Source organism: Salminus brasiliensis, chromosome 3 (genome assembly GCF_030463535.1).
Source record: "Salminus brasiliensis chromosome 3, fSalBra1.hap2, whole genome shotgun sequence".
Taxonomy (NCBI): domain Eukaryota; kingdom Metazoa; phylum Chordata; class Actinopteri; order Characiformes; family Bryconidae; genus Salminus; species Salminus brasiliensis.
Genome location: NC_132880.1, coordinates 44,346,413 through 44,372,792, shown reverse-complemented (window position 1 = coordinate 44,372,792; position 26,380 = coordinate 44,346,413). Strand labels below are relative to the sequence as shown.

The 26,380-nt window shown below is 42.0% G+C and overlaps 3 protein-coding genes across 3 annotated transcripts; 2 read left to right on the top strand and 1 right to left on the bottom strand.

Moving 5' to 3' along the window:
- Positions 1-1,827: 1,827 nt before the first annotated feature.
- shmt1 (serine hydroxymethyltransferase 1 (soluble)) lies at positions 1,828-8,400 on the top strand. The gene is made up of 12 exons (XM_072674915.1): positions 1,828-1,906; positions 2,654-2,753; positions 2,852-2,997; positions 3,099-3,214; positions 3,311-3,471; positions 4,377-4,458; positions 4,970-5,182; positions 5,270-5,386; positions 6,307-6,429; positions 6,835-6,951; positions 7,606-7,716; positions 7,812-8,400. The coding sequence occupies exons 2-12, from the start codon at positions 2,661-2,663 to the stop codon at positions 7,982-7,984; spliced, it is 1,452 nt and encodes a 483-aa protein (XP_072531016.1). The 5' UTR covers positions 1,828-1,906; positions 2,654-2,660; the 3' UTR covers positions 7,985-8,400.
- A 1,204-nt stretch (positions 8,401-9,604) lies between these two features.
- On the bottom strand, positions 9,605-14,772 carry smcr8a (Smith-Magenis syndrome chromosome region, candidate 8a). Its single transcript, XM_072676341.1, has 2 exons — positions 12,104-14,772; positions 9,605-11,800 (listed from the first exon to the last, which is right to left on the bottom strand). The coding sequence occupies exons 1-2, from the start codon at positions 14,302-14,304 to the stop codon at positions 11,350-11,352; spliced, it is 2,652 nt and encodes an 883-aa protein (XP_072532442.1). The 5' UTR covers positions 14,305-14,772; the 3' UTR covers positions 9,605-11,349.
- Positions 14,773-14,998: 226 nt separating this feature from the next.
- top3a (DNA topoisomerase III alpha) lies at positions 14,999-25,158 on the top strand. Its single transcript, XM_072674914.1, has 19 exons — positions 14,999-15,510; positions 15,604-15,663; positions 16,005-16,078; positions 17,504-17,579; positions 17,683-17,791; positions 17,915-18,058; positions 18,151-18,321; positions 18,463-18,566; positions 19,336-19,410; positions 19,577-19,659; positions 19,787-19,994; positions 20,128-20,313; positions 20,417-20,546; positions 20,625-20,738; positions 20,833-20,998; positions 22,194-22,340; positions 23,621-23,743; positions 23,841-24,562; positions 24,742-25,158. The coding sequence occupies exons 1-19, from the start codon at positions 15,337-15,339 to the stop codon at positions 24,906-24,908; spliced, it is 3,033 nt and encodes a 1,010-aa protein (XP_072531015.1). The 5' UTR covers positions 14,999-15,336; the 3' UTR covers positions 24,909-25,158.
- The last annotated feature ends 1,222 nt before the right edge of the window (positions 25,159-26,380 follow it).

Here is a 26,380-nt window from a genome sequence, read left to right as displayed (position 1 = left end):
AACCTGTACATTTAAACAGCTTTAAACCCATGCAATTTTATTATTAGAGAGTATGTATAGTGTGTATATGTATAGTATAGTATAAATTAATATTTAAATACTTAAATATTAAATTTGTACTCAGCTCAGCTGTTTAATGTGATGTGACAATAAACTTGATTAGATTTGATTTTTCAGAATTAGAAATACTTTATTGATCCCAGGAGGGAAATTGCAGTTGTTACAGTTGCAACCGTTTGTGTAATATTTTTATAAACAATCTATAAAATAAAGTGTAAAACAAAAAAAGTAAGAATTAAATATGAACATGTTTATAAATTAGAGTTAAATAAACTGCACATATGAACAGTATAATTACTGAGTTATTCACAGATAAACCATAGTGTCACACATTAAGGATAAAGGTAAAGGTGCACGTATTCGTCACTGTACAGTGTGGACTGTACAGCGAAATGTGTCCTCCGCATTTAACCCATCTGGTAGTGAACACACACTCACACACACACACGTGTTAGGGGCAGTGAGTACACACACCCAGAGCGGTGGGCAGCCAACTCCAGCGCCCGGGGAGCAGAGAGGGTAAAGGGCCTTGCTCAAGGGCCCAACAGTGGCAGCTTGCCGAGCCCGGGAATCGAACCCACAACCCTGTTATCGATATCCCAGCGCTCTAACCGCTGAGCCACCACTGCCCCCTAAGGAAGGAGTATCAAACCCTATAACTACTCCCTTATATGCCGTCAGACTCCACAACCAGCACTGCTCCCAGCGGACCCCATACACACTTACACACACTTAACTACACACACATGTTCAGGGAATAGAGACCCCTCAATGTAAAAATGTTGTACATTGTGCAAACGTACCCCCCCCCCCACACACACACACACACATGTGCAATTAAGAGTCATTTGCAATTATCAGTAAATAACCTGTAAATAATATTATTGCTTTTTTACTTCTGTTATTTATTTTGTGTATATAGTGGTAATTCACTTTGTCGCCGGTGCCTTGCCTACTGGGGGGTCTTTCATGGTTGGTGGTTGGTGTGGCGCAACAGATAACCCCACTACCTGCCTGTGGGAGACTGGGGTTCGATTCCCAATCTGGGTGACCGTATGCTGCGCTACACCAATAAGAGTCCTTGGGCAAGACTCCTAACACTACATTGGCCCACCTCTGTAATACCAGTAACCTTGTAAGTCGCTCTGCACAACCAACACTGCTCCCAGCGGACCACATACACACACATGTTCATGTTCAGGGAATACTATGTGCAATATCCCACCCCCATGTGCAATTAAGAGTCTTTTGCTGTAGATAATATTGTTTATTGCTTTTTTAATTCTTATTTATATTGTGTATATAGTGTAAATTATTTATCCAAATTTTTGTAACTAAGTGTCCTGCTATCCCTTTCTGCTGCTACACTGTGAATTTCCCCACTGCGGGACTAATAAAGGACTATCTTATCTTATCTTATCTTATAAGAGCATCAGCTAAATGCCATAAATGTCATGTCTTTTTTCATGTCTTTTTATGTTATTAATTTTTACTGATAATTAGTAAAAGACTAATTATGTTATGATAACAACAGTTGTAAAAAGCGCTATACAAATAAATCTGGCTTTAGTCTAGGACTAGGCCTAATCCCTGCCTGGGAAGCCAGCCCATAGTGGTCTCCAGTTGCCTGTTTGTGGGAAAAGCTTAGGCTGACGTTAGCTGGCTTGACCACGCCTACTCTCCACCACGATTGGCTCCTCGCTTTTGATTGACTGCTCCTCCCACTCCGCGCTGTGATTGGTCCCTCAGTTTCGCGGACTTTGGCCACTAAAAGAAGTTGGGGACACGTGCTGCAGGTGGGGACCCGTCATCCGGCTCTTTCCACTTTATGAGCTAAATCACAGCGGTGAGGCTTAACTCTCAGGCTTTTACACTCTTTTAACCTCAGAAATTGGCCGTTAAATACAGCAGTGCTTATAAAGCAGTGGCCCCAGAGCCGTTAGACTGTTGTGACCGCTAGCTAGCTACTTAGCTAGCCAACTAGCTAGCTAACTAACTAGCTAACTGTCCTGTTAATGATCCCCTGCTGACTGGTGTGAGTTTGGGGGTTTCTCTGGGGTCTTTCAGGTAGCTGTCTGGCTGTGTGGTGTAGCCTGCTTGGTTATAAGGCAGCATGGCACATGGCACGTTAGCCAGCTATAGCTTCTGGGCCAGAATTAGGACTGGTAGTCAGGGTTGATGCTGATCTTTATGCAGCCAGGTGTTGGTAATTAAAGTGCTGGATGGTGCACGTCAGTTTATTCAGTGTTGTCATATTTTTAATGCCAGAACTGGCTTTGCAAACTTTTGCAATGTTTTTTTTTTAATGCTGCTCCTGCGTTAATCAGTGTCATGGGGTTGATCTGCACCAGGCAGCTGCAGTTGCATCATGTTGACCAGTGAAAAAGGAGACCCTGGCCACTCAACTAGCTGTCAGATATCTCAGTTTCCAGCAATGCATATCAAATCAAGTCCTTCTTTGAGAGTTTAGACTAACTCAAACTACAAAATGATTATTTATAGTCTCATTTGGGAGGTTTTCTATATGCAAATGTGTAGATTCACAGACATTAACCGTTTGTCTTTGTCTTCTCCGTTGTTTTCTGTCTAACAGCATTAACATGGCCCAGACCAACGGTTGCTGCATAGACAAGGACACATGGGAGTCCCACAACAGCATGCTGCAGGAATCCCTGAGCACCAATGATCCAGAGGTGAGTTACTGAATATGTGATTTAGCACAATCTGCACGTTTTAAGGTCCACACTGTCTTCATATCTGCAACTGGTTAAAGCTGTCAATGTGTTAATAGGTGTTTGACATCATTAAGAAGGAGAAGAAGAGGCAAACGTACGGTTTAGAGCTCATCGCTTCAGAGAACTTCGCAAGTCGAGCTGTTTTGGAGGCTTTGGGCTCATGCATGAACAACAAATACTCTGAGGGATATCCTGGCCAAAGGTGAAACTCCATGTTTATGTTGACATGATGTTATCTTGGATTTTAGATTTTTAAGTTTGTTATAATTATTATTGTTCTTATCTTTGCAAATATTCATTTAGATACTACGGTGGCACCGAGTTTGTGGACCAACTGGAGCGGCTCTGCCAGCAGAGAGCGTTGAAGGTTTATGGCCTTGACCCAGAAAAATGGGGAGTGAATGTGCAGCCTTACTCTGGTTGGTTTTTGTCCTGATGCCTCCTGAGCTTTGATCTCTGAGCTGGTTTGCTAGGTTTCAAAGGTTACTCAAACTTGTTGCTGCTCTTCTTTTCAGGATCACCTGCCAACTTTGCTGTGTACACAGCCGTAGTTGAGCCTCATGGGAGGATCATGGGTCTTGACCTGCCTGATGGTGGCCACCTGACCCACGGCTTTATGACGGACAAGAAGAAGATTTCTGCCACGTCTATTTTCTTTGAGTCAATGCCATACAAGGTATTTATGCCCATTTCAACACCTAAATGTGATTCACATTTACAGTATAAGGTTCCCACACGTCCGGAAGAACCCAGTCACGGAAATTGACACTGTAATGTAGACGGAAACACAGCAAGTGTTGTAAAAATACACAATATGGACAAAAGTATTGGGACACTTGCTCATTCATTGGTTTTGATTGTTGGTACTCTATTGGCAGCACTTCAGTACAGGGAATAGACATCTGTGTCAGCAAAGGGTGCAACTTTAGGACACAAGTCACTGTGACATTTGTTTACGGCACGTCTCACACCTTTGTTTGTTATTGGTCAATAATTGTTAATCATTGTTCAGCTGGTAGCAACTATTCAACAAACATTGTCTTGCTGTCCAGCATCAGTCAGCTCTATTGAGTTTAGCTGTGTGTCATTTGCTCCCTATTTGAGATGTACATCAAATTCAGATCTACAGATAAAAAAATAAGGATGTAAGCCACTATTTTTGCAAGTTTATCACTAATGAATGAGACTAAAATAATTTCAAACGTTGCTCGTGTTTCACTGTGTTTTCTATCAAACCTGCAATTTGATGTCCTTTCTGTGCAGCTATTATTTAACTCTACCAAATGACATATCTGTCTACTGTATCTCCAAAAGCAGCTCTAAAACCAGAGAGACTTACCTTTGAAAACTCCAAATGTTTTACAGAGGGATTTGCCTGTTATATCCATATAATAATAGTATGATACCACTCTGCTATCTTACACGCCGACCGGCTTAGAAAAAGGGTCCTTTGTATAAACCATACAGTAGCTGCTCTTTGGAGCATCTTTTTAACTCTGTCATTGTCTTAACTACATCATTATTATTATTATTATTCTTGTGGGTATTATTATTTTTTTCTATCATTTTTGTGTTATTTAGGTAAACCAAGAGACTGGTTACATTGATTATGACCGACTAGAGGAAAATGCTCGTTTGTTCCACCCAAAATTAATAATTGCAGGTAAGTGTTCTTTAGGCAACAAATTAAATTAAAGAAAGATAAACATTTATTTATGAGATTAATGCAAGTAGAGCAACATGTATGTGCTCCTGAACAGTGTCTGGCTTATACTTCTTTGACCTAATTACGTTCTGTTCATAGAAATCTATTACAACACACTCAAAAACATGCATTGAATTAATGGTAGTGTTTTTATTTTCAGTGTATCATAGCATTCAACAAGTGTAGTATTTAAAGCAATATTTGTACAGTATGGTGCGACACAATATGACCTATTTCATTGTTATCAAGGGTGTCATTAGACCCAGACAGTAATTGTACTATTATTATTATTATGATTGACTTAATATCATTATTATTAAATGGTAATATAATTAGGCAAGCAAAGGTTGCAGCTGTGCCACTCTAAATTCTGTGTTTGCACCAGTACAAGAAGTGGTCTTTCCCCTGATTGTTATGTATACCCTCTGTATAATGTTCACATTGCTCCCTCTGTGTCTTCTTCTCAAAGGTACCAGCTGCTACTCTCGCAACCTGGATTACAGTCGCCTGCGGAAGATAGCGGATGAGAATGCGGCTTACCTCCTGGCCGACATGGCGCACATTAGTGGACTTGTTGCAGCGGGAGTGGTTCCATCCCCATTTGAATACTGTGATATTGTTTCCACCACTACCCATAAGACCCTGAGGGGCTGCAGAGCAGGGGTCATTTTTTACAGAAAAGGTCAGTTCTTCATTTAAAATAGAAATAAATAAATACAATTTGCATTGTGAAACGGATTTATGTTTAGTGGGATGTTGGTCTTTTTAGGGGTGCGCAGCGTGGACGCCAAGACAGGAAAGGAGACTCTTTACAACCTGGAGAGTTTGATTAATCAGGCTGTGTTTCCTGGGCTGCAGGGAGGACCCCACAACCATGCCATTGCAGGTAACCAATATTATATTTTGATGGGCTTAGTGTAATGTTTTGTTTGGGTACATACATAGAGCATCCTAAACTGTTGCCAGCCTAATGGGGGGGAAATATAGAGGCTTCAATTCTACAAATCAAAAGTTAGAAGCCTCATCAAATATAGACTAAAAGCAGCAGTGTTCTACTGTATGGACTGTTAATGTATGTGTACAATTATTTTTATAGTGTGGTTTAGTTTACTATCACCACATTTTTAACAACAGGTTATACAGGCTTTCCAAATCTTTTTTAGAGTGTATAACACTAGGATCACATTTTTGGGGCTGATTTCCTGGCCAGGGATTAAGCCTTGTTCTGGGATACACTTTACTGGCTTCACTGGGTCTTATTAAATCCTTCCACTGTTGATCTCACTAGCTAGCAAACAAACAGTTATACTGCTGGTTTAGTGAAGTGTTAACTAATGTCTGTTGAACAAGACATATTATATGATCGGCCATTTTTGTCGCCCTATGCATTTTTCCACTACATAATGATTTGGCATGGTTTGCACATGGAGAGGTAAAATTACACTGGAGCTATAAAACCAAATTTTCAATATTTAAATTCATGATTAATACATTGTGCTACCACTAGGTGGCATGATGTTGCTCCACTTACAGTAAGCTGGGGTTTTCAACACCATTTTTAGGTGTAACTTCTGAAGTTACACCAAGTTTTAGTTCAGCAGTCACTTTAACTCTGAGGAAGATATATCCACTCCATGGCCTCCCCTTAGGATCACACAGTGTACTTAAAACCCTTCAGTATCAACTGGGAATACAGTAAACTGTCTATTAAGTGTCTATAATTTAATTCATAAAGTGCCAAGTTTGGGGGTTCTTTGGATTGCAGTCGTGTTGAATGTGTTTTATTTTGTGATGATTAATGCACAGGTGTGGCTGTGGCATTGAAGCAGGCTATGACTCCAGAGTTCAAGGCTTATCAGCTACAAGTGCTGGCAAACTGCAAGGCCTTAGCAGCAGCTCTAATGGAAAAGGGCTACAAAATTGTTACTGGTAAGTTTTATGCTTATCGCTTACCGTATAGCAACAGAGACCTGCCAAAGGTATTGCATCAGAGAACGGCATATCCGATTAGAAATAGTCCAGTAAATGCCTTTGCATAAAGTACTGTGTGCAGCTACTCTGTTGAGGCTGTTTGGTAGCAAAATATAGTAATTATAATTTAATTACAAGGAATACAAATATTTCGAGTTAAATTATTGGTCATTTACATATTAATATTATTATTATTTGGTGGGTACAGTGCTATTCCAACAATCATGTTTTTCCAAGAGCTTGACATCAAGCCTGTTTTACAGTACAAGCTAGAATACAGTGAGTAAAAGGCTTTTGTTAGGGAGTAAACTTGGTTATCCATGGGATGTCGTAATCCATAATTGTGTGTGTTTCTGGTTTCAGGTGGTTCTGATACTCATCTTATCTTGGTTGACCTACGTCCTAATGGAACTGATGGCGGGAGGGCAGAGAAGGTGCTTGAGGCCTGTTCTATTGCCTGCAACAAGAACACTTGCCCAGGTCAGGATCGTACTTTCTTTTAGTTATTAGAAGTCCTTCTGACTATCCCTCTATTGGGACAAAACCCATCTCATTCTAAACCCGTAGGCTCTTAACAGCAGGTCTGGAGTTCTGCAGTTATTGAGTCAGCAGAGCATTGGAGGCTTTTTTGCACTATTCTCTGAGCTCAGCACTCGGCCCTGACCCCGCTCTGTAAGTTTACGTGGTCTGATACTCGGTGGCTGAGCTGCTCTCTGTGGTTCCTCCTTAACGCTTCCACTGTTTAATAATAGTCACAGCTGATGGAGGAAAGATCTAGGAGGGAGGAAATTTCACCAGCTGACTTGTTCTTGTTGTTGGTGCAGCGGTGTCTCCTATTACATACAGAACCACGCTGGAGTTCAGTGAGCTCTTCAGAACCTCTCATTCTTTCACTAATGTGTGTAAGAAAGGCAGACAGACTAGGGGCTTGATTTTATACACCTGTGGCAATGGGGCTGAACTAAACACCTGAATTCAATGATTAAGAGATGTTCCAATACTTTTGTCTGTATGCTGATACTGAATTTGTTTAGAAATTGGCACTTTAGAGTTTTCTCTAAAGTTTTACATATACAATTACAATTTGCATCTAGGCTTTTAATTTAATTTTTGTGCGTAATCATTTTAATGCAGGTGATAAGAGTGCCTTGAGGCCCAGCGGTCTCCGCCTCGGCTCTCCGGCATTGACCTCACGAGGGCTTGTGGAGGAAGATTTTCGCATAGTTGCAGAATTCATTCACAGATGTGAGTTGTGCTGCTTGTTCTTTGTTTTTTTTGTAATATTACATGATTCATAAAAGTAGTTCCTACAATACAAATGTTTTTCTCTCTGCTGTCAGGTATTCAGTTTACCCTGGAAATCCAAACAAACATGAACCCCAAAGCCACTCTGAAGGAGTTCAAGGAAACATTGGCTCAGGACGAGAAGTATCAAGGCAGAATAAAGGAAATCCGAAATGAGGTTGAAGCTTTTGCTGGAAAATTCCCCATGCCTGGACTGCCAGAGCTTTGAGTCTGATGCTCCTGCTCCATTCTTGAAACCTGAGCTTTACTTTGATTAAATCATGCCCATTTGTCTGGTGGGTTCAGATTTAACCGTTACTCTACTCAAGTCTGCAATTCACAGGATTAAAATTATTTCCCAAATCTTTGAGCACTTATACAGTTACTATTCTGGACACAATGGGATTGTGAGCTTTTCTCCATGTGAGTTTAGTTTTCTCTGTGCCTGAATTTTCCAAATGCTTCTAGACAACTAGTTGTTTTGTGGGCCTCAATGAAGAATGTGGATTGTTTCATACAAAGGGTTGCTGTGCCATCTAACTCAGACCAAAAAATACCAACAATTGCCATGGACTGTGAGCGAGTGTGTGCATGTGTGTGTGTATGATCCATAGGATCAATAAAGGCAGGTGTTACAATTGTCAAGTTTGGTGTTAATGTGATCTGATTGTGCACTACAAATTCATGAGCCAAACACCACAAACCTCAACCTTTTAGCAGTGATTTTATAATGTTTTGAAATTTGATCTTAAGTTTAGTGGATTTTTGATCATTAATAGAAATCTGAGCCTTGATCTTATGTGATTGGAAAGAACTGTCTGACAGCGCGGCAAAGATTGAACAAGTGAATAGACTTTGTAAAAAGGACTTTGGCCTCCGTCACCAACAGCATTAAGTGAATGTGCACAAGCAAAAAAAAAAAAAAAAAGAAATCTGATCTGTCTGATCACATTCTTGTTGCATGCCCACGAATCGAATACATATCTGATCTAGGACCACAAAGGAAAAAAAACGGACTGCAACTCCGTTTTCTGACATATCTAGATTGTATACAGATTGATTTTTAGAAGTCTGGACAGCCTAAGTCCACATGTAATTAGATTTTTGCAGATTGGATCCAAGCAACATGTAGAGGTGGTTTGGAACATCATTACTATCAGATTTGTACAGATGTGTCTCGGCCTGGACCCTCAAAAAAGCGCCTCAAAGTGTCCCTTGCCGACAACAACTATGTCAATTATGCAAATCTGATCTGCTCCCTTGCACAAAACTGCAGGCTGTTATCTTACCAGATCAGACCTGCAGTCTGAACATAGTCATGGTGACTTAGATTTGAGTCACATTAACGTACCTTTTGACAAGACCATGATTGTCATGGTTACACAACGGATGTCGGATATCAGGCAAGTCATGCAGGGTGTTCCCGCTATGCAGTGGTCAGTACCTACCTACAGAGCTCCAAAGAAAGGCCAACCAGTGATCATTCTTGGAGGCCCCACTTTACAACATACAGAACTAAAAGAATCTACTGCTAACATCTTGGTCCCGGATACCACAGTAGGTCTTGTGGAGTCCATGCCTCCACTGGTCAGAGCTGTTTTGGTGGTAGAAGGATGGTTTTCATGGTGTATATGAAGTGCACAGATGCCCAACGTAACTCCTGGAGATCTGTGACATTCAGTTCTGATTTTGGAAACTCCTCTTTTATCTGCTGTAACCTTGCTGACAAAGGAGGCAGCCTCTTGAAAACAGGACCAGACATGTTGGATTAGGCCTACTATTAGACCCAGGCCTGACCTCGGAACCCATATTTAGTTAAAATAACGAAGCTGATCTTCACACTTCAACATAAATGAGAGATTTATTTTAATGAAACTTAAAGGCAGGAAACAGAGTGGGCCACAACTCAATGCACTTGGATAACCTCCAGAATTCACTTACACGTCCACAAATCAGTTTTAATAAAGATTACATCTTACTGCACCCCGGACAGAAAATCACAACACCTCAGAAACACGTACCCTAGTGAGCAACACTCTTCCAAGCTTGTTTCAGACACACCTTACATGAAAGAAAATTCAGCAAAGATCTTAGAAGACACAATTTGCACATTATGATATGGCTTGTTAACATTCGACTGAATGCGTAGAACATCTGTTTCGGACAGTTCTCCACAGAGGCGAGTTGTTGCCGGCTCACAAAGAGAAAGCAATACATTTGAACCGCAACTGAAAGTGGTAAAGTGTTGGTGGTGAAAGCCATCATTAAATTTAAACATGTTGGCCAGCAGCTGCTATGCAGCAGTGAGAGAATAACAATGATGTGAACATACTGATGGTTATTATTATTATTATTTTTTGGACTCTGGCAATCACCACCTTTATTTGGTCGCTCCCCATTTCCACTATGATTCTTAACCAGTATTATAAAGTGCCACACCATCCAACAAAAGTTACTCATGCTGACATTTGCACACAACGTCGAGACAACAGTTTATATCAGGCTGAATGGTTTCCACGTGTGAGGCACAAATGCACGAGGCCAGGAACGCCTACCAACACGCAGTTAGTCTTCGTATTCTCCAAACATGCAGAATGTCGTGTAACGGAGCTCCACTATGTGACATGCAGTACATTCGTTTACTTCAATACATAATAGGTTAAAAACACACAGATGGCAGTTGGTCACTCTAGCAATCTAGCAACCTCCCTTTTCAGAGAAGTTGCCCTATTGTCTTTACAATACCATACAGTACAGTACGTATAATAAACATATTCTAGAAGGGAAATCATTTTTCAATATTAATCAATATTCTGCAGATTAATGAAAGTATGTGAGCACTTAACATACACTGACAGTCTAGCAAATTGAATTACCCCCATTATTTTACAGAGGTCCTTTATGACAGTGTTCAAAACAGCTACTGTCAGCAAGTTAAAGAGCGCAAGTAATGCAAGATACTGCTGTGTACTGCTCTACTGACTGTGTGTACATGTGGGGATCTGCTGCACTGCATTTTCCAAGCAAAAATGGCCCTAAAATGACCAATCCATACCCAACTCGTTAATGCTGGTCAGTTGTTGTTGTTGTTGTAGTTTTTGTTCTTGTGGCTGATTCCACTCTCCCTTCCACCTTGAACTATCGTTACTTTAGCCAGAACCTTTTCCAGCTTTTTGGGTCTTCTAAGGTACTTCTTCCATTCTCCAATAGACAGCATTCTTTACTTAGACTTGTACTGTGGTGCAATTTAAACTAATTGAGCTTCTAATCAACAGCAGTAGACTTCTTAGGGGTCCTTAAAAAGGAATAAGGGAAAAAAAGAAAGGGTCCTACAGAACTTTTCTGTAAAATGTGTGGCAAAACTACACAACACAGACAAATATTCAAGACCACGTTTGGTGACACCTGGCTAACCGTCATCCGCTTACTGGATTGTGTAAAACAAACCAAACCAAAAACAATAAAAGAAGCAGAATCAAATACATTCAATAGATCTTGGTCTCCTGATTTTAGCAGAGATGAAGGGGACGAAAAGGCATAATAAGAAACCATCAAAACCACTGAAGGAATGAAGAATGAAGGGCACATTCATGTTCAGATTTTGTACAAATAGCTGGTGGAGTAGCTGTAGCTGAACAAGGACTGGTCGAGCCCCTTTAAAGGCCCCTGAAGGAAGTGCTGCTTGATGAGCTCGCTCAGGAACTGAATTATTTTACTCTCCTCCTCGGTGTAGCCAAGCTGCGACAAGAAGTTAGTCCTGCGTGACGTCACAGAACCGCGGTCGTCTGCGCTGATGGGCAAGTGAACGTGATGGCAGAAGGTGTAAAGGAAGGCCTTAGCTGTGAGCTGAGTCAACATGCTCTGCACGTGGAGATAGTAGGTGCTGCCCCGTTTGATCTGAGTCCTGTGGTCTGCCATTTGATTTATTAGTGTTCCTTTGTAGGGCGGGCAGCGAAGCGTCTTGTTGTCACAGTCCAGGATGCCTATGTAGCGGCTGTAGCGGCTCAGGGAATGTAGGATGCTGGAACCTGCTGGTGAAGCCACTCTGGGGGGCGGAGAGAAAGTATTCACATTATTAATGAAATTATTAGTAGAATAGTAGAATACAATATACTTCATATATACTAAAGCCTGACCTGCTCAATAATATCAGCAGACAATGACAACCTGGGAGTTTTGGCGATGTGATCTTGCCCACATTGATTATTTTTGGTAATAATTTTACATGCGTTTTTACTGGAAACCAGTCGGGCTTCCGAAATGGGCCCCCATCATTAAAGCCCACCTTAATCTCACATAGAGTTGGTCAGTGTTCTGACGATATACCGTTAAAATAAAATTGTCATACCTCTGCAGTCCAATAAGTTTCCATCTGTGAAGGTCAGTCAGCTGAAACGAGGAGGAAAGCCAGGGCTGGACCGTCTCACCATACTTCCCGAGGTTGGGAACAAAAATTAACAAGGCATTCACCAATTTCCTCACAGTCCCCTCCTCACTTCCAAGAACCACGAGTGTTCGCCCACTCAGAAGACAGAATATGGCTTGCTGTGCAAAGGGGTATTGCCTGATGAAGCGGAGAGCGCTGTGACCCGCCTTCTTCTTCTGCTTCACCGTGATCGGACTGCCGTAGGTGAAAGGTGAGGCTGCTCGGTCAGAGCTGGTGGACATGCTCATGTAACTCGTCGTATCGGAGACATCTTCGGCGTTCGTTCGGGCCGTATCCTCAGAGAGAGAGCAGGTGTTCAGCTCTGGAAGCATCAAGCCCACATTGGTGCCTACTGTCAGTGCAGACTCTCCTAAGACATAGTCCACCTGCAGAGCAGGGTGCCCCTGCAGTCGGGAGAGGGGCTCCTGCTTGACCACAATGTCCTCACAGCAGCCCTGTAGAGGCTCAGGCAAAGGTTCCTCATAGATAAACCCATCCTGACCCATACAGCAGGCTGTGTCCATTTGAACTAGATTGTCGGCATCAAACAGGTCAGCAGTGCTCATACCTGCTTCACGGTCCAGTGCGGATGAAGTCCTAGCAGCAGGGGCAGAAATAGTAGAGGTAACGTCTTGCTCCTCAGACGTCATCACGGTGCACATTTCGTCTGCGCCCCTTCTCACAAAGCCATCAGGATTGGCCGGGCTGACGTTCCCTAGTGCCTCGATGCTCCGGTCACTGCTGAAACTCCCTTTCGTTTCAGTGTCGACAGCATCTTCAGACGTTTCCTGCGTGATGTCGGACGTGCTGGACTCTGGAGGTCCTTCCAAAGATTCGACCTCTAGCTTACTGTGGCCTATCTCTACGCAGGTCACGTATGACTCTAGGCTCATTGGGTCACCAGATAGGTTGGATATGGGTGGTGGAGCGTTATGCGTGGTGTGGTTGGCTTCATACACATTCCTTGAGCTTCCATCTTCTTCCCAGTCTCTTTCCTCCTCAAAGAGAAAGCTGGTGATCTTCTGCTTCCTCAGAAGATCCCTGTCAATCTGGCTGGTGTAGATGAAGCAGAGATCCCCTCTGAACATCTTTTCGATCACGTTTAGTTGGTCCATTGTCTGGTGAAAGAAGGCCGAATCGCAGAGCTCTTCCAGTGTTTTTAAGCGCTTATCAAAGCACTTTGCAGATTTTGCTTTAATAAGCTGGGGGGTGTAGGAGGGCTGCTGAGGGCTTGTGTCCGTGTCCATGCATTTATCCCCATTCTTGGAATGATTGGAAGCGAGTGTATCGTCAAGCATGTGTGTGTCGTCTGGCTTTTTGGGCTCAATTTGCGCGTGATCTGCATCTCTCCCTTTCTTATTGGGATACGATGTGATCTGCCTCAGGAGATCTTTATGCTCGTAGATGGATTTCTCCATGTTTGCCAGCTCATTAGCTTTCTCAATAACCTGCGTGGAATAACAACCAGTGTTCATTTTCTGCTGCTCCGTCTCTTTGTGCAGAACTGATCTGGTGTACTCCAGGTCCTGCAGCTTCTTCTCCAACTCGTTGGCGAACGCCCTGCGGTTTCCCGATTTCAGGCACTCCGAAGCCTTGGAAAAGCCAGACGAGAGCTGCTGAAACTGCTGCATGATCTTCCTCTCGTCTGCCGAGATGTACGCCATGCAGAAAGGACGGACAAAGCCACGCGCCTCCAGGTCGTAGAGGGTCAGGTGATGCACATAGGCGAACGCCCCCTCCTTGGAGTCTCCCAGGACAACCTTGGAGTCCTCCACAAAATTGAGCTTGGGGTAGCTGCTGCCTGGAGGATGGCCGACAAAGGAGGCCTGATAGTCCACAGACATGATGCGCAGAGAGAAGTAGTTGAGGTCAAACGTGCCACACACTTTTGGGTCATCTGGAATCGTGAGAAGCGGCTGTGGACCGACCTGCTCCGAGAACTCGGAAATGAGGATGAAATCCTTGGAGAACTTTGCATAGGATGTCTTTGTCCATGGGTTTGCACTGGCAGCATGGGGAAACAAAGGCACAGAGAACTCCTCTGGGAGCAGACACGGGTCTGTGTAGGAATCTCCAAAGTCATCATCTTTGGTGAATGCCACCACATCTGGTGAGCCAATCATGTTCTCGGAATATTGGAAGAGACATTAGAGGAAACGTCCTACAACCCCAGAGCTTCAGCTCTCAGCAGGGACACTGGTGTAGACACCACATCTGCTGTAGAGGTAGAGATGGAGGTGGAGGTGGAGATGGAGGTGGAGGTGGAGGTGGGGATGGGGGTGTGGGGGGTGGGAGGCTATTGAACAGCACTGATCACATCAAATCACGCCATGATTACACCGCAAATCAACACCTCGCCAAACGTTAGCAAGCTAAGCAGGCTGTCGAGATGCCTTCAAGGCTGGGGACGCCTTGATTATAGCGCCGTAAACGCGAGTCACGGATCAGCACCGACTAACCTCGAAAGCATGATCATAGCACGTCTAAAACGTCCGACTGACAACGTGACACATCACATCTAACATATTTACCAGCCCGTCGCAGTGTTTACTACATCCACAGCAATCACACAGCCTCTGACAGCAGCCATATTTAAAACTTATGCGCGTTTAACGCGGAGTGTGCACGGCTGCGCTGATCTACATAGCATGTGTGTACAGAAGGGGGCGGTCCTATTAGTTGTAGATCAGTTATGCGGACTCTGCGGCACTGGAAATGTGACGTAGACCGCATCATGTGACAACCTAGCCTTGTGGATGAAGAGGCTTTTTAAAAAACGAAACACAAGCGTATTATTTTGAAGGTGAAATATATGTATTTTCGCTTCTATCGATTTTAAACCATGTCTGTGAATGAATGAATTTTTTTCGTTGCCGTGCTATTGTATAACTAGCGCTATGTGCTTTGCGGCAGTTTACGACACTTGAAGGGCGCCTATTTTGGAAAGTGGAGGGTTGTAGTTCTTTAGTCTGAGCTCCAGAATCACAACGAAGACTTTATTGGCATTATAGTAAGTTGATTCTCGTTGTGTTATATTTGAGAAGTGTCGTTAAGTGTACAAGTTGCTAGATATAGCTAATCAGGCTAACTTAGCTAGCACTAGCCAGCTAGCTGGAAACCATGGGTCACACAAATCGAGCGCAGCCGAGTCAGATATGACCGTTTTTACAAGAGCTCTGTTTCGGGTGACAGCTCAGAGTCAGGTCTGTAGACACATTTCCATCAGTATGATCAGGAGAACCCAGATAAAGAAGGTTCTGTGTGTGGCCGAGAAGAACGATGCTGCCAAAGGGATCTCAGAGATCATGTCTAATGGGAGAGCCAGGAGGGTGAGTGGAGCTCAGCAGACAAGCAAACTACTGCACATCTGGCTCTGACTGTGCTTTACATGAGATTTACCATGTGTTTTCTTCTCCTAACAGAGAGAGGGGCTGTCTGTCTACAACAAAATATATGAGTATGAGTATAATCTCTTTGGACAGGTAAGTTTCCTGTGGTTTATATGCTACCTGTAATAACTAGTCTGGGGTTAAAGGTAAAAAGGTAAAGGTGTGTCCTCCGCATTTAACCCATCTGGTAGTGAACACACACTCACACACACACACATGTGTTAGGGGCAGTGAGTACACACACACACACACACACCCAGAGAGGTGGGCAGCCAACTCCAGCGCCCGGGGAGCAGAGCGGGTAAAGGGCCTTGCTCAAGAGCCCGGGAATCGAACCCACAACCCTGTTATCGATAGCCCGGCGCTCTAACCGCTGAGCCACCACTGCCCGGTTATAACTTCCCTAATGTTTTACATGTGATCTTTTCCAACAGAATGTCACTGTTTGCATGACTTCTGTATCGGGACATCTTCTCGGTCTTGAATTCAAAGCCCCTTTTCAGAAATGGTAAGTGAACCCCTTAAAAAACCCATGGCCCAAAAAGTGTTATTACAAAGAGACTGTGAGGAAATAAAGAATAGCCCCAGCGGTTGGTATAGAAGTCCCTGTAGTTTATAAGTGATACACCTTAAGTCTATAATCAATCTTGGGGTGTTAAGAGGTTAAGTCCCAACCCAGTTTCCTCAAACCACTTGAGTCAGTCTCGCCCATACAGTACTCATCACTGCAGACTGCAAGAGGAAAAAGTTGGTTGGCGGTCACTAGCGGTACAACAGGAACAACGCTGGTGTATTTTTATCTATATAGTTCTCTCCAGCTGTATGCCTGTGTATATCACATTATTTATAAACATTACTGATGTGAAATGTTCTTGTATACAGTTGCCGTATATATTTCACATCAGCGTATATCACATCATTGATTTCCGTTATTTATAGACGTCACTGATGTGATATACGCTAGCTTACAACCACTGGAGCGAGTCTGATGAATAACATTATTTATAAAAAATCACTGATGTATTAAACATTAGTTTATTTTGGTTTATATTACTATAATGATCTCCAGGTGTATGTCAGCGTATATAACATTACCGTATATCACATTATTTATAGACATCAGTGATGTGATATATGCTGTATATCAGCGTCAGTGATCAGTTATGTCTATAAATAAAGGTGGTTGGATCAGCTGCCAGGTGCTGTGAGTTTTTACTGAACTGAGAGTGAGCTGGACTTCAGAAATACTTCAGAAATAGTTCAGCTTGTTGGTGTCAATCATTTATTTTTAGTCAGTTATTTCACACTCTTCATTTCTAAACAAATGACCGCTTGTATCTGGTTCTCGTAATTTAAATTATGTCCTTTTTTTGGGTATTATTAAATATTATTAAATTATTATTTTGTTTATTATTCTTTCTATTACTATATCGTTTTATTTGGTTGTTTAAAATATTACAGGTAATCAGACATGCAGGAAAAGGCAACAAGAGTTTCTCATTTTGATGAAAGTAGTTGAGATGTTTTAATGAACACAGTGATGGTGGGGGTACACATGACTTTCTGTAGGAATTTTATTTTTATTTATTCTAATATCAGTGTATTAATGAGTAAATACAAAAAATACAAAGTTTAATTTTTTATTTAAAGTTAATTTAAAGTTAGTTTTTAAAATATTTTTTACCTTTTTATCTTATAACCCTTACCTTTTGTCTCAGGGTTTAATGACTATTTTAGTTAATTAATTACAGTATAATTAAAAAAAAAATAGATTTTATTGTATCTCTTAGAAATAATAATAGTTTGTTCATTTTATGTTTACTATCTTGTTATCTTTATTTTCCTTTCTTTTTAGTGTTTTAAGTTGATATTTATAGATGATATATGAGTATATCATACTGATATATGAAGCATAATTACAACTTATTTGCAGGCACAGCTGTAATCCAGTCTTGCTGTTTGATGCAGAGGTGGAAAAGTACTGTCCTGAGAACTATGTGCAAATTAAGGTAGGTTTTTCTGACCATGTTAAAATTACTTTATTTTTTAGTAATAAGTGAAAATTGACAGTTTTGGGGTCTAATTGGTGGATATAATGTGTTTACTCTTTAGAGGACCTTGGAGAAAGAGGCCAGGCAGTGCCAGGCTCTGGTCATCTGGACTGATTGTGACCGAGAAGGAGAAAACATAGGCTTTGAGGTCATTGATGTCTGCAAAGCTGGTAGCTAACTATCATTTATTCATTTATTTATTTATTTTTGGATTGGTAGATTTCTTACTTGCAAGATCAGTAGTGAATGTGGATTGAATCTGATGTGCTGACATGGATTGTCTTTGCCCATAGTTAAGCCAAACATCCAAGTGTTCCGTGCTCGGTTCTCTGAGATTACCCCCAACTCCATCAGGAGAGCCTGTGAGTCTCTGACTGAGCCTGACATCAATGTCAGTGATGCAGTCGATGTCCGACAGGAACTGGATCTGCGCATTGGTAGGTGTTCCCAGCAACGTACGTCAAAGCAAGTTCCATGTGCCCGTTAAGTGTTTTCTACGTTCAACTGTTTGTTTCATATTGCTTTCCAGGTGCAGCATTTACAAGGTTCCAGACTTTACGGTTACAAAAGATCTTCCCGGACTCTCTTGCTAACCAGCTCATCAGCTATGGAAGCTGTCAGTTTCCTACCCTTGGTTTTGTGGTGGAGAGGTTTAAGGCTATTCAAGCCTTTATCCCTGAGACCTTTTTTAAAATTAAAGGTGTGTATTACTCTGTAAAGCTGCCTTAATGCTAAATAAGTTTGAAACATCAGTCATTTGTAATGTTACAGTAAGCAGACATATTTATTACATGTTCCCTTGATATGTTGAATGGATGTTTGTGAATACTGTGTTTACTAGTGGTTCATGAGCCTACTGAGGAGGAGTCTGTGGAGTTCAGCTGGAAAAGGCATCGCCTGTTCAACCACACTGCATGTCTTGTGCTCTATCAGTTGTGCATGGAGGTTAGCAATATTGCTGTGTTAGCCTTTGTAAATATACAATACGGTGCAAACGTCTGTGTGAAAGAGTGAAAAACCTTCTGGGCATTAAGTGTTTATTCACTCAGTAAAATATGAAAATATTAGAATGAAAACAAATATAATTCATACACAAAGTGGTGGTTTTACATCACTGTGGTCACTAGAGTAGTACTGTGCAGAGGTTTAGGCACTAAGGCACATTATTTAATTTAATTTATTAAATTTAATTTATTCATTAATCTGGGCAGCAAGTGTGTTTCTGCTTGTCAGCACTCCAGATCTCACCAGAACAGATACAGGTGAACATAAATCCAGTAAAAAGGAGCAAGAGCTTCTCATTCTGAAGAAAGTAGTGAGATCTTATGAGCTAGTCTGAAGAACAGAGCTCGGTTCCTCCAGGTTTCTCCTGGACGCCCCCCAGTCCAGCCAGCACATGGATGTGTTCAACTCCAGCAGCAGCAGCAGCTCACCTGATTTACCATCATTAAGCCCTGATTTACCACCAAACCAGGTGTTGATCTGAGGAGAACTCTAAATTATACTAGACTCTATGAACACAGTGATGGAGAACCACCACAACTTTCTGTAGGAATTATATGAATATTTATTCTAATATTACTGCACAAATAAACACTTACTGCCCAGATAAGGAGCTTTTTCATATATATATATATATATATATTTGTTATTATTAAATAATTTTATATATTTCAAAATAATTTATATTAATAACACATTCATGTATTCTCAGGATCCCATGGCAACAGTAATTTCTGTAACAAGTAAACCAAAAAGCAAATGGAGACCATTACCTCTCGACACTGTGGTAAGTAATCAGGTGTCTTTGTGCATGTAAATCCAGCTATCCACTGTGTACTATAAATGTGCTGCTATGTGCATCCTTTTATGAATAGTTCTATCTCACAATAGTTCCTGAAAACACTCTATTACTATAATAAAACCAAGATATCATTTACTGTTTGCTTTTACAGGAACTCGAGAAGCTAGCCTCAAGGAAGCTGAAGATAAGTGCCAAAGAGACAATGAAAATAGCTGAAAAACTCTACACTCAAGGGTATGCCTCACATGGAATATTTAATTATAGTTGTAGAGTCATATGACATGGGGGGGGGGGGGGGGTATTTCTGCCATGGAACAGTGTTGTAATGCGGAAAAAAACAAAATTCCTGTGTTTGTTTCAGGTTCATCAGTTATCCTCGTACTGAGACCAACATGTTTCCCACAAACCTGAACTTGGTTCCGCTCGTCGAGCAACAGACTCCAGACAACGCATGGGGGCCTTTTGCACAAGGCATTTTGGAGAGTGGTGGGCCCACACCTCGAAATGGAAACAAATCGGACCAGGCCCATCCTCCCATTCACCCCACTAAGTACACGAATAGTCTACAGGTGAGCTTCCACTGCGCAAATACAACATACTGAACGCTCATACAGAACAGTGATTAGACTGTAAAGGACCTGTTTTCTTACAATGTTTTAATGGAATTCAGCCGTGTCTGATCTGCTGTTTGAATCTGTACAGGGAAATGAGAAACGGCTGTACGAGTTCATTGTTCGTCACTTCTTGGCCTGTTGCTCCAAAGATGCAGAAGGCCAAGAGATGACCGTTGACATTGACATTGCTGAGGAGAAATTCTCTGCCAGTGGGCTCACGATCATTGCTAGGAACTACCTTGACGTTTACCCATACGACAAGTGGTATAACAAGGTGCTCTTGCTACTCTGAGATTTTGCTGAGGATTAATGTAACACTGAACACTGAAAAGATTGCCATAATCTTACTTCAGCAGAAATGTGCCTTTTTTCTGTAGTTCATTCCGTTATATACGCCCAACACAACATTCCAGCCTACAGCAATTGAGATGGTGGAAGGACAGACTAGCCCTCCACAGCTTCTGACGGAGGCTGACTTGATTTCTCTGATGGAGAAGCATGGCATAGGTATGGCGCTTGGTGTGTAGATCTCGTTGTTGACGTTTTGTTTACTGAGTGAAACTGACTTTGGTTTGCTTCTGCAAGGAACTGACGCCACACATGCTGAGCACATTGAAACCATCAAGAGCCGCATGTACGTGGGCCTAACAGCGGATCAGAGGTTCCTTCCCGGAGAGCTTGGGATGGGTCTGGTTGAGGGTATGGCCAGAATCAAATGCGAAGTCATTGGTAACCTGTTCCTTTTTGTATTTATGCTGATTGCATTTGGGCTGGGTGTGTTTGTTTGTTTTAGGGTACAATTCTATGGGCTATGAAATGTCTAAACCCGACTTGAGGGCAGAACTGGAGGCTGATCTGAAGCTTGTGTCGGAAGGGCGGAAGGACAAGGCATCTGTCCTCAGACATCACGTGGCAAAATACAAGGCTGTTTTCATCGAGTCTGCCAGGAAGGCAAAAAAGTAAGTTATCATTTTCTAATAATGGGTCACCCCTCCAGGTCCTCCCGCTTGTGTCACTCCATCATTGTAAAGTTTTATTCTCTGACCTCTTCAACACAGCCTGCACATAGCCTGCAACAGTTACAGTTAATTAAGCAATAATACACGGGAGGAGGTGTTATAATGTGAGAGGTTGGCACTGGTGTACTGGGATTGTAGATCACTACGCCAGTGCCTATATCTCATGTTATAGCATGAACCTTGAGTGTATCATTGCAATTATACCACAGTTCCTTTAGTGCTGTTTAGATTTTTAAGCGAAAAAAAAAAAAAAATAAATAAATAGTCCCGTTCTATCACCCACCTCGCTGCTGAAACACCGCTATCAGACTGTGCCCTTCGGTCAGGAACAGTTCAGAATTTCCCAAACATCAGGGTTACAAGCAAAAGCCCAAACATTAGGTGATGTTACAGGTTATATTAATTCCATGGCCACACACACTGCAGCACACACTGCCAAAGATGTTAAATATTAAGAACTTAGTTTTATGTGAAGCTGAACTTTGTTTGGTATTCGTCCGTTCTCTGTTTTCCAATTATTCTGTGTCTCAAACCACACAGTATACCCTACCTACCTGCCTACTTAGCAACATTTCTGATGAGTATTGCTCTGTTTTAAACCCACATAAGTGTACTTGTGTGCGGTTTGTGACGCCGCACGAATAACAGCATGAAATCTCCAGCATTTAGTTTTCATTCTGGTCATTAATGGCTTCATTGTCCATTTGAATTTTAGCCAGTAGATACGTCATTATAATCCGTATTTAATTTAGTTTTGGTGTATGTTTATCATTTATTAATATTTTACTGGTGTGTGTGTGTGTGTATGTATATATATATATATATATATATATATATATATATATATATATATATATATATAATTTTTTATTGATTTTTTAAAATGAAGTCTTCTGTTTTAATATTTATCCCACATCCCACATTTGTCGTCTTTTGTCATTATTTCTTGACTACATTGTAGATGAGGGTTTCCCTAAATGTATTCCCAAAATTTAAAAAAAAAATGTTGATTGATTTTGTTGTAAAGAAGTTGTAAAAGTCAAAAGAATTTAAAGAATTTTAAAAAATGCTCCAAGGATCCTGTAGTTGTGCTACTGGGGACACAATTACAAGGCATGTTATATATTGTCCTCAGATTGGATGAAGCACTGTCCAATTATTTGGGCCAGGCCCAAGAGTATACAGAGCAAGAGGAACAAGAACTAGAGATGCCTCTACCAGTACGGAAGTGTCCGCAGTGCAACCGGGACATGGTTTTGAAGAAGAGGAAGGACAGTACAGGGTAAGTACACGATATGTTCAAATGTGAACTCCCCTTCTGATGAATGCGTTCAGCTACTTTAAGCGACACCTATTGTTGACATAGATGTGCAAATGCACACACACAGAGCTAATCTAGTCCCAGTTGAGTCGAGTATTGTCAATAGAATAGGACTCTCTGGAGCAGATCAACATGAACCTAATTGCACCATGCTGCCTAATACCAGATGTGGGCTAGAGGGGTATAAAGCCCCCCAGCATTGAGCTGAGGAGCAGTGGAACTGTGTTTTCCGATGATGGATGGTGCTTCATCCAATATTAACAGGGCAGTGGTGGCTCAGCGGTTAGAGCGCCGGGATATCGATAACAGGGTTGTGGGTTCGATTCCCGGGCTCGGCAAGCTGCCACTGTTGGGCCCTTGAGCAAGGCCCTTTACCCTCTCTGCTCCCCGGGCGCTGGAGTTGGCTGCCCACCGCTCTGGGTGTGTGTGTGTACTCACTGCCCCTAACACATGTGTGTGTGTGTGAGTGTGTGTTCACTACCAGATGGGTTAAATGCGGAGGACACATTTCGCTGTACAGTCCACACTGTACAGTGACGAATACGTGCACCTTTATCCTTTACCTTTATCCAATATGTTTGGAAGGAGTTAGGGATGAGGTAGGGTGATGATCATTCAACATCCTGACCCTGCTTGTTGCTAAATGCAGCCAGATCCTCACAGCATTGCCTGAGGATTTTAAAGAAAGCTCTATAGCAGCAGCTGGTTGAGGATGTTATGGTGGTCAGTATTAGAGCTGTTAGATGATCAGTGATCTCTCAGGTGAACGTCTACAGATCTGAACTTGGACTCTCTAAATGAAGTCAAGAACAGCAGAGTTCAGTAGACGTCTTCAGTTAAAGTCTCTTGATGATCTACTGAATGTTCAGATGCTGCTTCATCACTTGTTGTTGTTGAGATGTTGATGATCTGTTACTGAGAGTCTGAGGAGTGTTTATTTTATTTAAAAAAGAAACCACTCCAAATACAGTGTCACTTTTTTTCTTTAAAAACTACGATCCGCCCATCCTCAGGATTTCAGCATTGATATAATAGTGGTATTGGGACCCCTCTAAAGCATGTTAATGGTCTTTATGTTTCTCGGGTTAATGGTCAGTGTTGACACTTTACGATGTGAAGCTTAAAACTATGCAGACTAGAGATGAGGTCGTTGTTCTCTTTTTTTTTTTTTTCTTTTTTTTTTTTTTTGTTGCTGTGTGCTATTTCCTTTGTCATCACACTCTTGCCCTGGCTCTTTTCAGGAAGTTTCTGTCATGCATGGGCTACCCAGCCTGTAAGGCAGCAGTGTGGTTTCCAGATACAGTGCTGGAGGTCAGCAGAGATGACAGCGTCTGTCCAACGTGCCGCCCACATCCTGTCCACATGTAAGAAACAGACTAGACTAATGTTCACTTTTGTTTTTCTTTTGAGTCAGTAAAAAAGGTTCAAATGTCTTCAGTGTCTTTTTCAAACCCTTTCCAGGCTGAAGTTCAAGTTTAAGAGGGGAAGCCTACCTCCAGGAATGAATCTTGAGTTTGTCGGCTGCATCGGTGGTTGCGATGAGACCCTGAGAGAGGTTCTGAATCTGAAGTATCTTCGGGGAGGAGGCAGTGGAGGAGATTCCAGCACTCAAGTTAATCACCAATCGGTTTTGCGTCAATCCAACCCTCCAAGAAACCATGCAGCTCTTCAGTCCAGGTCTGAGAACAGCAATAGACCCAACAATGCAGAGAGTATTAGACCCCCACTGGCCAATCCCACACAGGCAAGGCCACCAGCTTCTGTTCAGGACGATGCTGTGGTGTGTAATTGCGGCCAAGACGCTCTACTCCTCACAGTTCGGAAAGAGGGTCCCAACCAAGGTCGTCAGTTCTACAAGTGCGATACGGGGAACTGTAAGTTCTTCCTGTGGGCAGATCAGCCGACTGACCAGCACAGACCAGCTGGGAGCGGAGGACCAGCTGGTCACAGTTCTCAACCTTCAAGAGCCTCTGTTGGCTTTGGGAATGCACCTCAACAGAGGCTTGGGAGCAGAGGATCAGCTGGAGATGGAGGAGAGACTATGTGTAACTGTAACGAACCTGCTGTTCAAAGGACCGTCATGAAAGACGGACCAAACAAGGGCAGAACGTTCCATACCTGTTGTAAACCGCGGGATCAGCAGTGCGGCTTCTTTCAGTGGGCGGATGAGAACGTGCCTCCAGGTAATTGATGAGATGTTATTCCTGTGTCCAGCATTATGTTGTTCAGATCACTGAAATCAGGTTCTGTTACCTTGCTCAGATGCTTCCTCAGTGGAGTATGAGGAGGTCTGAGGAGCAACTGTCAGTGAATGATCTGTATTTACGTTCTACAGCATATTTACTGATGTTTGCTTTCTCAGTTGCCGTAGGAAGCTCAACAGGAGGTGGAAGAGACAATAATAAATGGAGTGGAAATAGGAAGACTGGAGCTTCTTCAAGCAAAGCTCCTGCTGCTAAAAGGCCGAGGACTTGTGGAATTTGCCATCAGCCAGGCCACACGCGGACCACCTGTCCGCAGGGCCGGTGAGACAGAAGCAGTTGGAGTTGTCTGCAGTTGCTGACCTGGGCGTTCTGTTCACTGAGCCACTTTTGTATGTTTGTAATATTGTTTTTGTTTTTAAAAATGCAAAACTTTTACAGAATAAAAGCTAAAATACATACAAATGTACTTGTTTGTTGCCAAGAATGTTTGGATTTGTTTGTTTTTTAACCAGATTTATCCTTCCATGCTGAATGTTTAGGTAAGATAATATTGAAATATTAAAGCTGTATGACAACTCAAGTGTCACTGTATTTATTATTTTATCCTCTATTTTGAGATCAAATGGAAATGGGAGAGAAATTAAGTTCCTTGCCAAATTAAAAAAAAAAAAAATCCTAACCTCCACAACAGTCCCACTATAAAGAACAGCTGGAACTGTCCACATGTGCTCTGGAAAACAGAAAACTGGAGTACACCCCACTTTATCTCAGCGAGGTCAGTGCAAAGCAGTTCTAGCTGGAAGTAAAAAGTGGAAATTGATGGAGTTATTGATCATCATTAATAACTTTGTATTTACATAATGAAATATCTGGGTCTACTAAAGTATCCAGTATTTTATTTATAATTTTTTTTTTCCTGTAGTTTTCTCATGACCACAACTTCATTTTTAAAACATTTTTTACTTGTGACCCCAATTTACTTTCTTGTTTCCTCAAGATAATGAAACTTTTCCTAAAATAGCATGTTTTTATTGTATGAAGGTAAGGAGAAATATCATTTAGAAGCTTAAATTCAGTGTAAACATTATTTATATAGCTCCTTTCACAACAAACGTTGTCACAAAGCGTTTTACAGAGATCCAGGTCCACGCCTCTTATGAGCAAGCACCACAATGGAGGTGGCTGTGACAGTGTTAAGGAAAAACTCCCTCATACTAACAGGAAGAAACGTTGGGAGAAACCAAGACTCAGTCTGAGGAACCCATCTGCCTTAGGTTGGCCCGCACAGCACAAACAAACAAATATAATTTCTATGCTTTAATAAATGTTCTCCTTTAGACCAAGGGAACAAAGTATGCCTCTTAATATTATTTTTCTACCCTGACACTTTTTGAAATAAGTTGCAATCGTAAGAAAATGGTACTAGAACATCTCTATGGGTCCATATAACATTACCACCACCTGACAAATAGTAGGCCCCTTTGATACCACTCAAAGCATGGCTCCACAAGCCCTCTGAAGGTGTCCTGCTGGGGTATCTGGCACCAAGCTGTTAGCAGCAGATCCTTTAAGTCCTGTAACTTGTGAGGTGGAGCCTTCATTGATCGTATCAATAAGCCATAGGTGCCCATGATCCTGTCACCGGTTCCCCGGTTGTCCTTCCTTTGATCACTTTTGGTATGTGCTGACCAGCACATTCCAGGAACACCCCACAAGACCTGCCTGGTGTTTTGGGGATATTTTGACCCTTGCCAACGTGGCTCAGATTTATATGCTTATGCTTTTATGAGGGAAAAA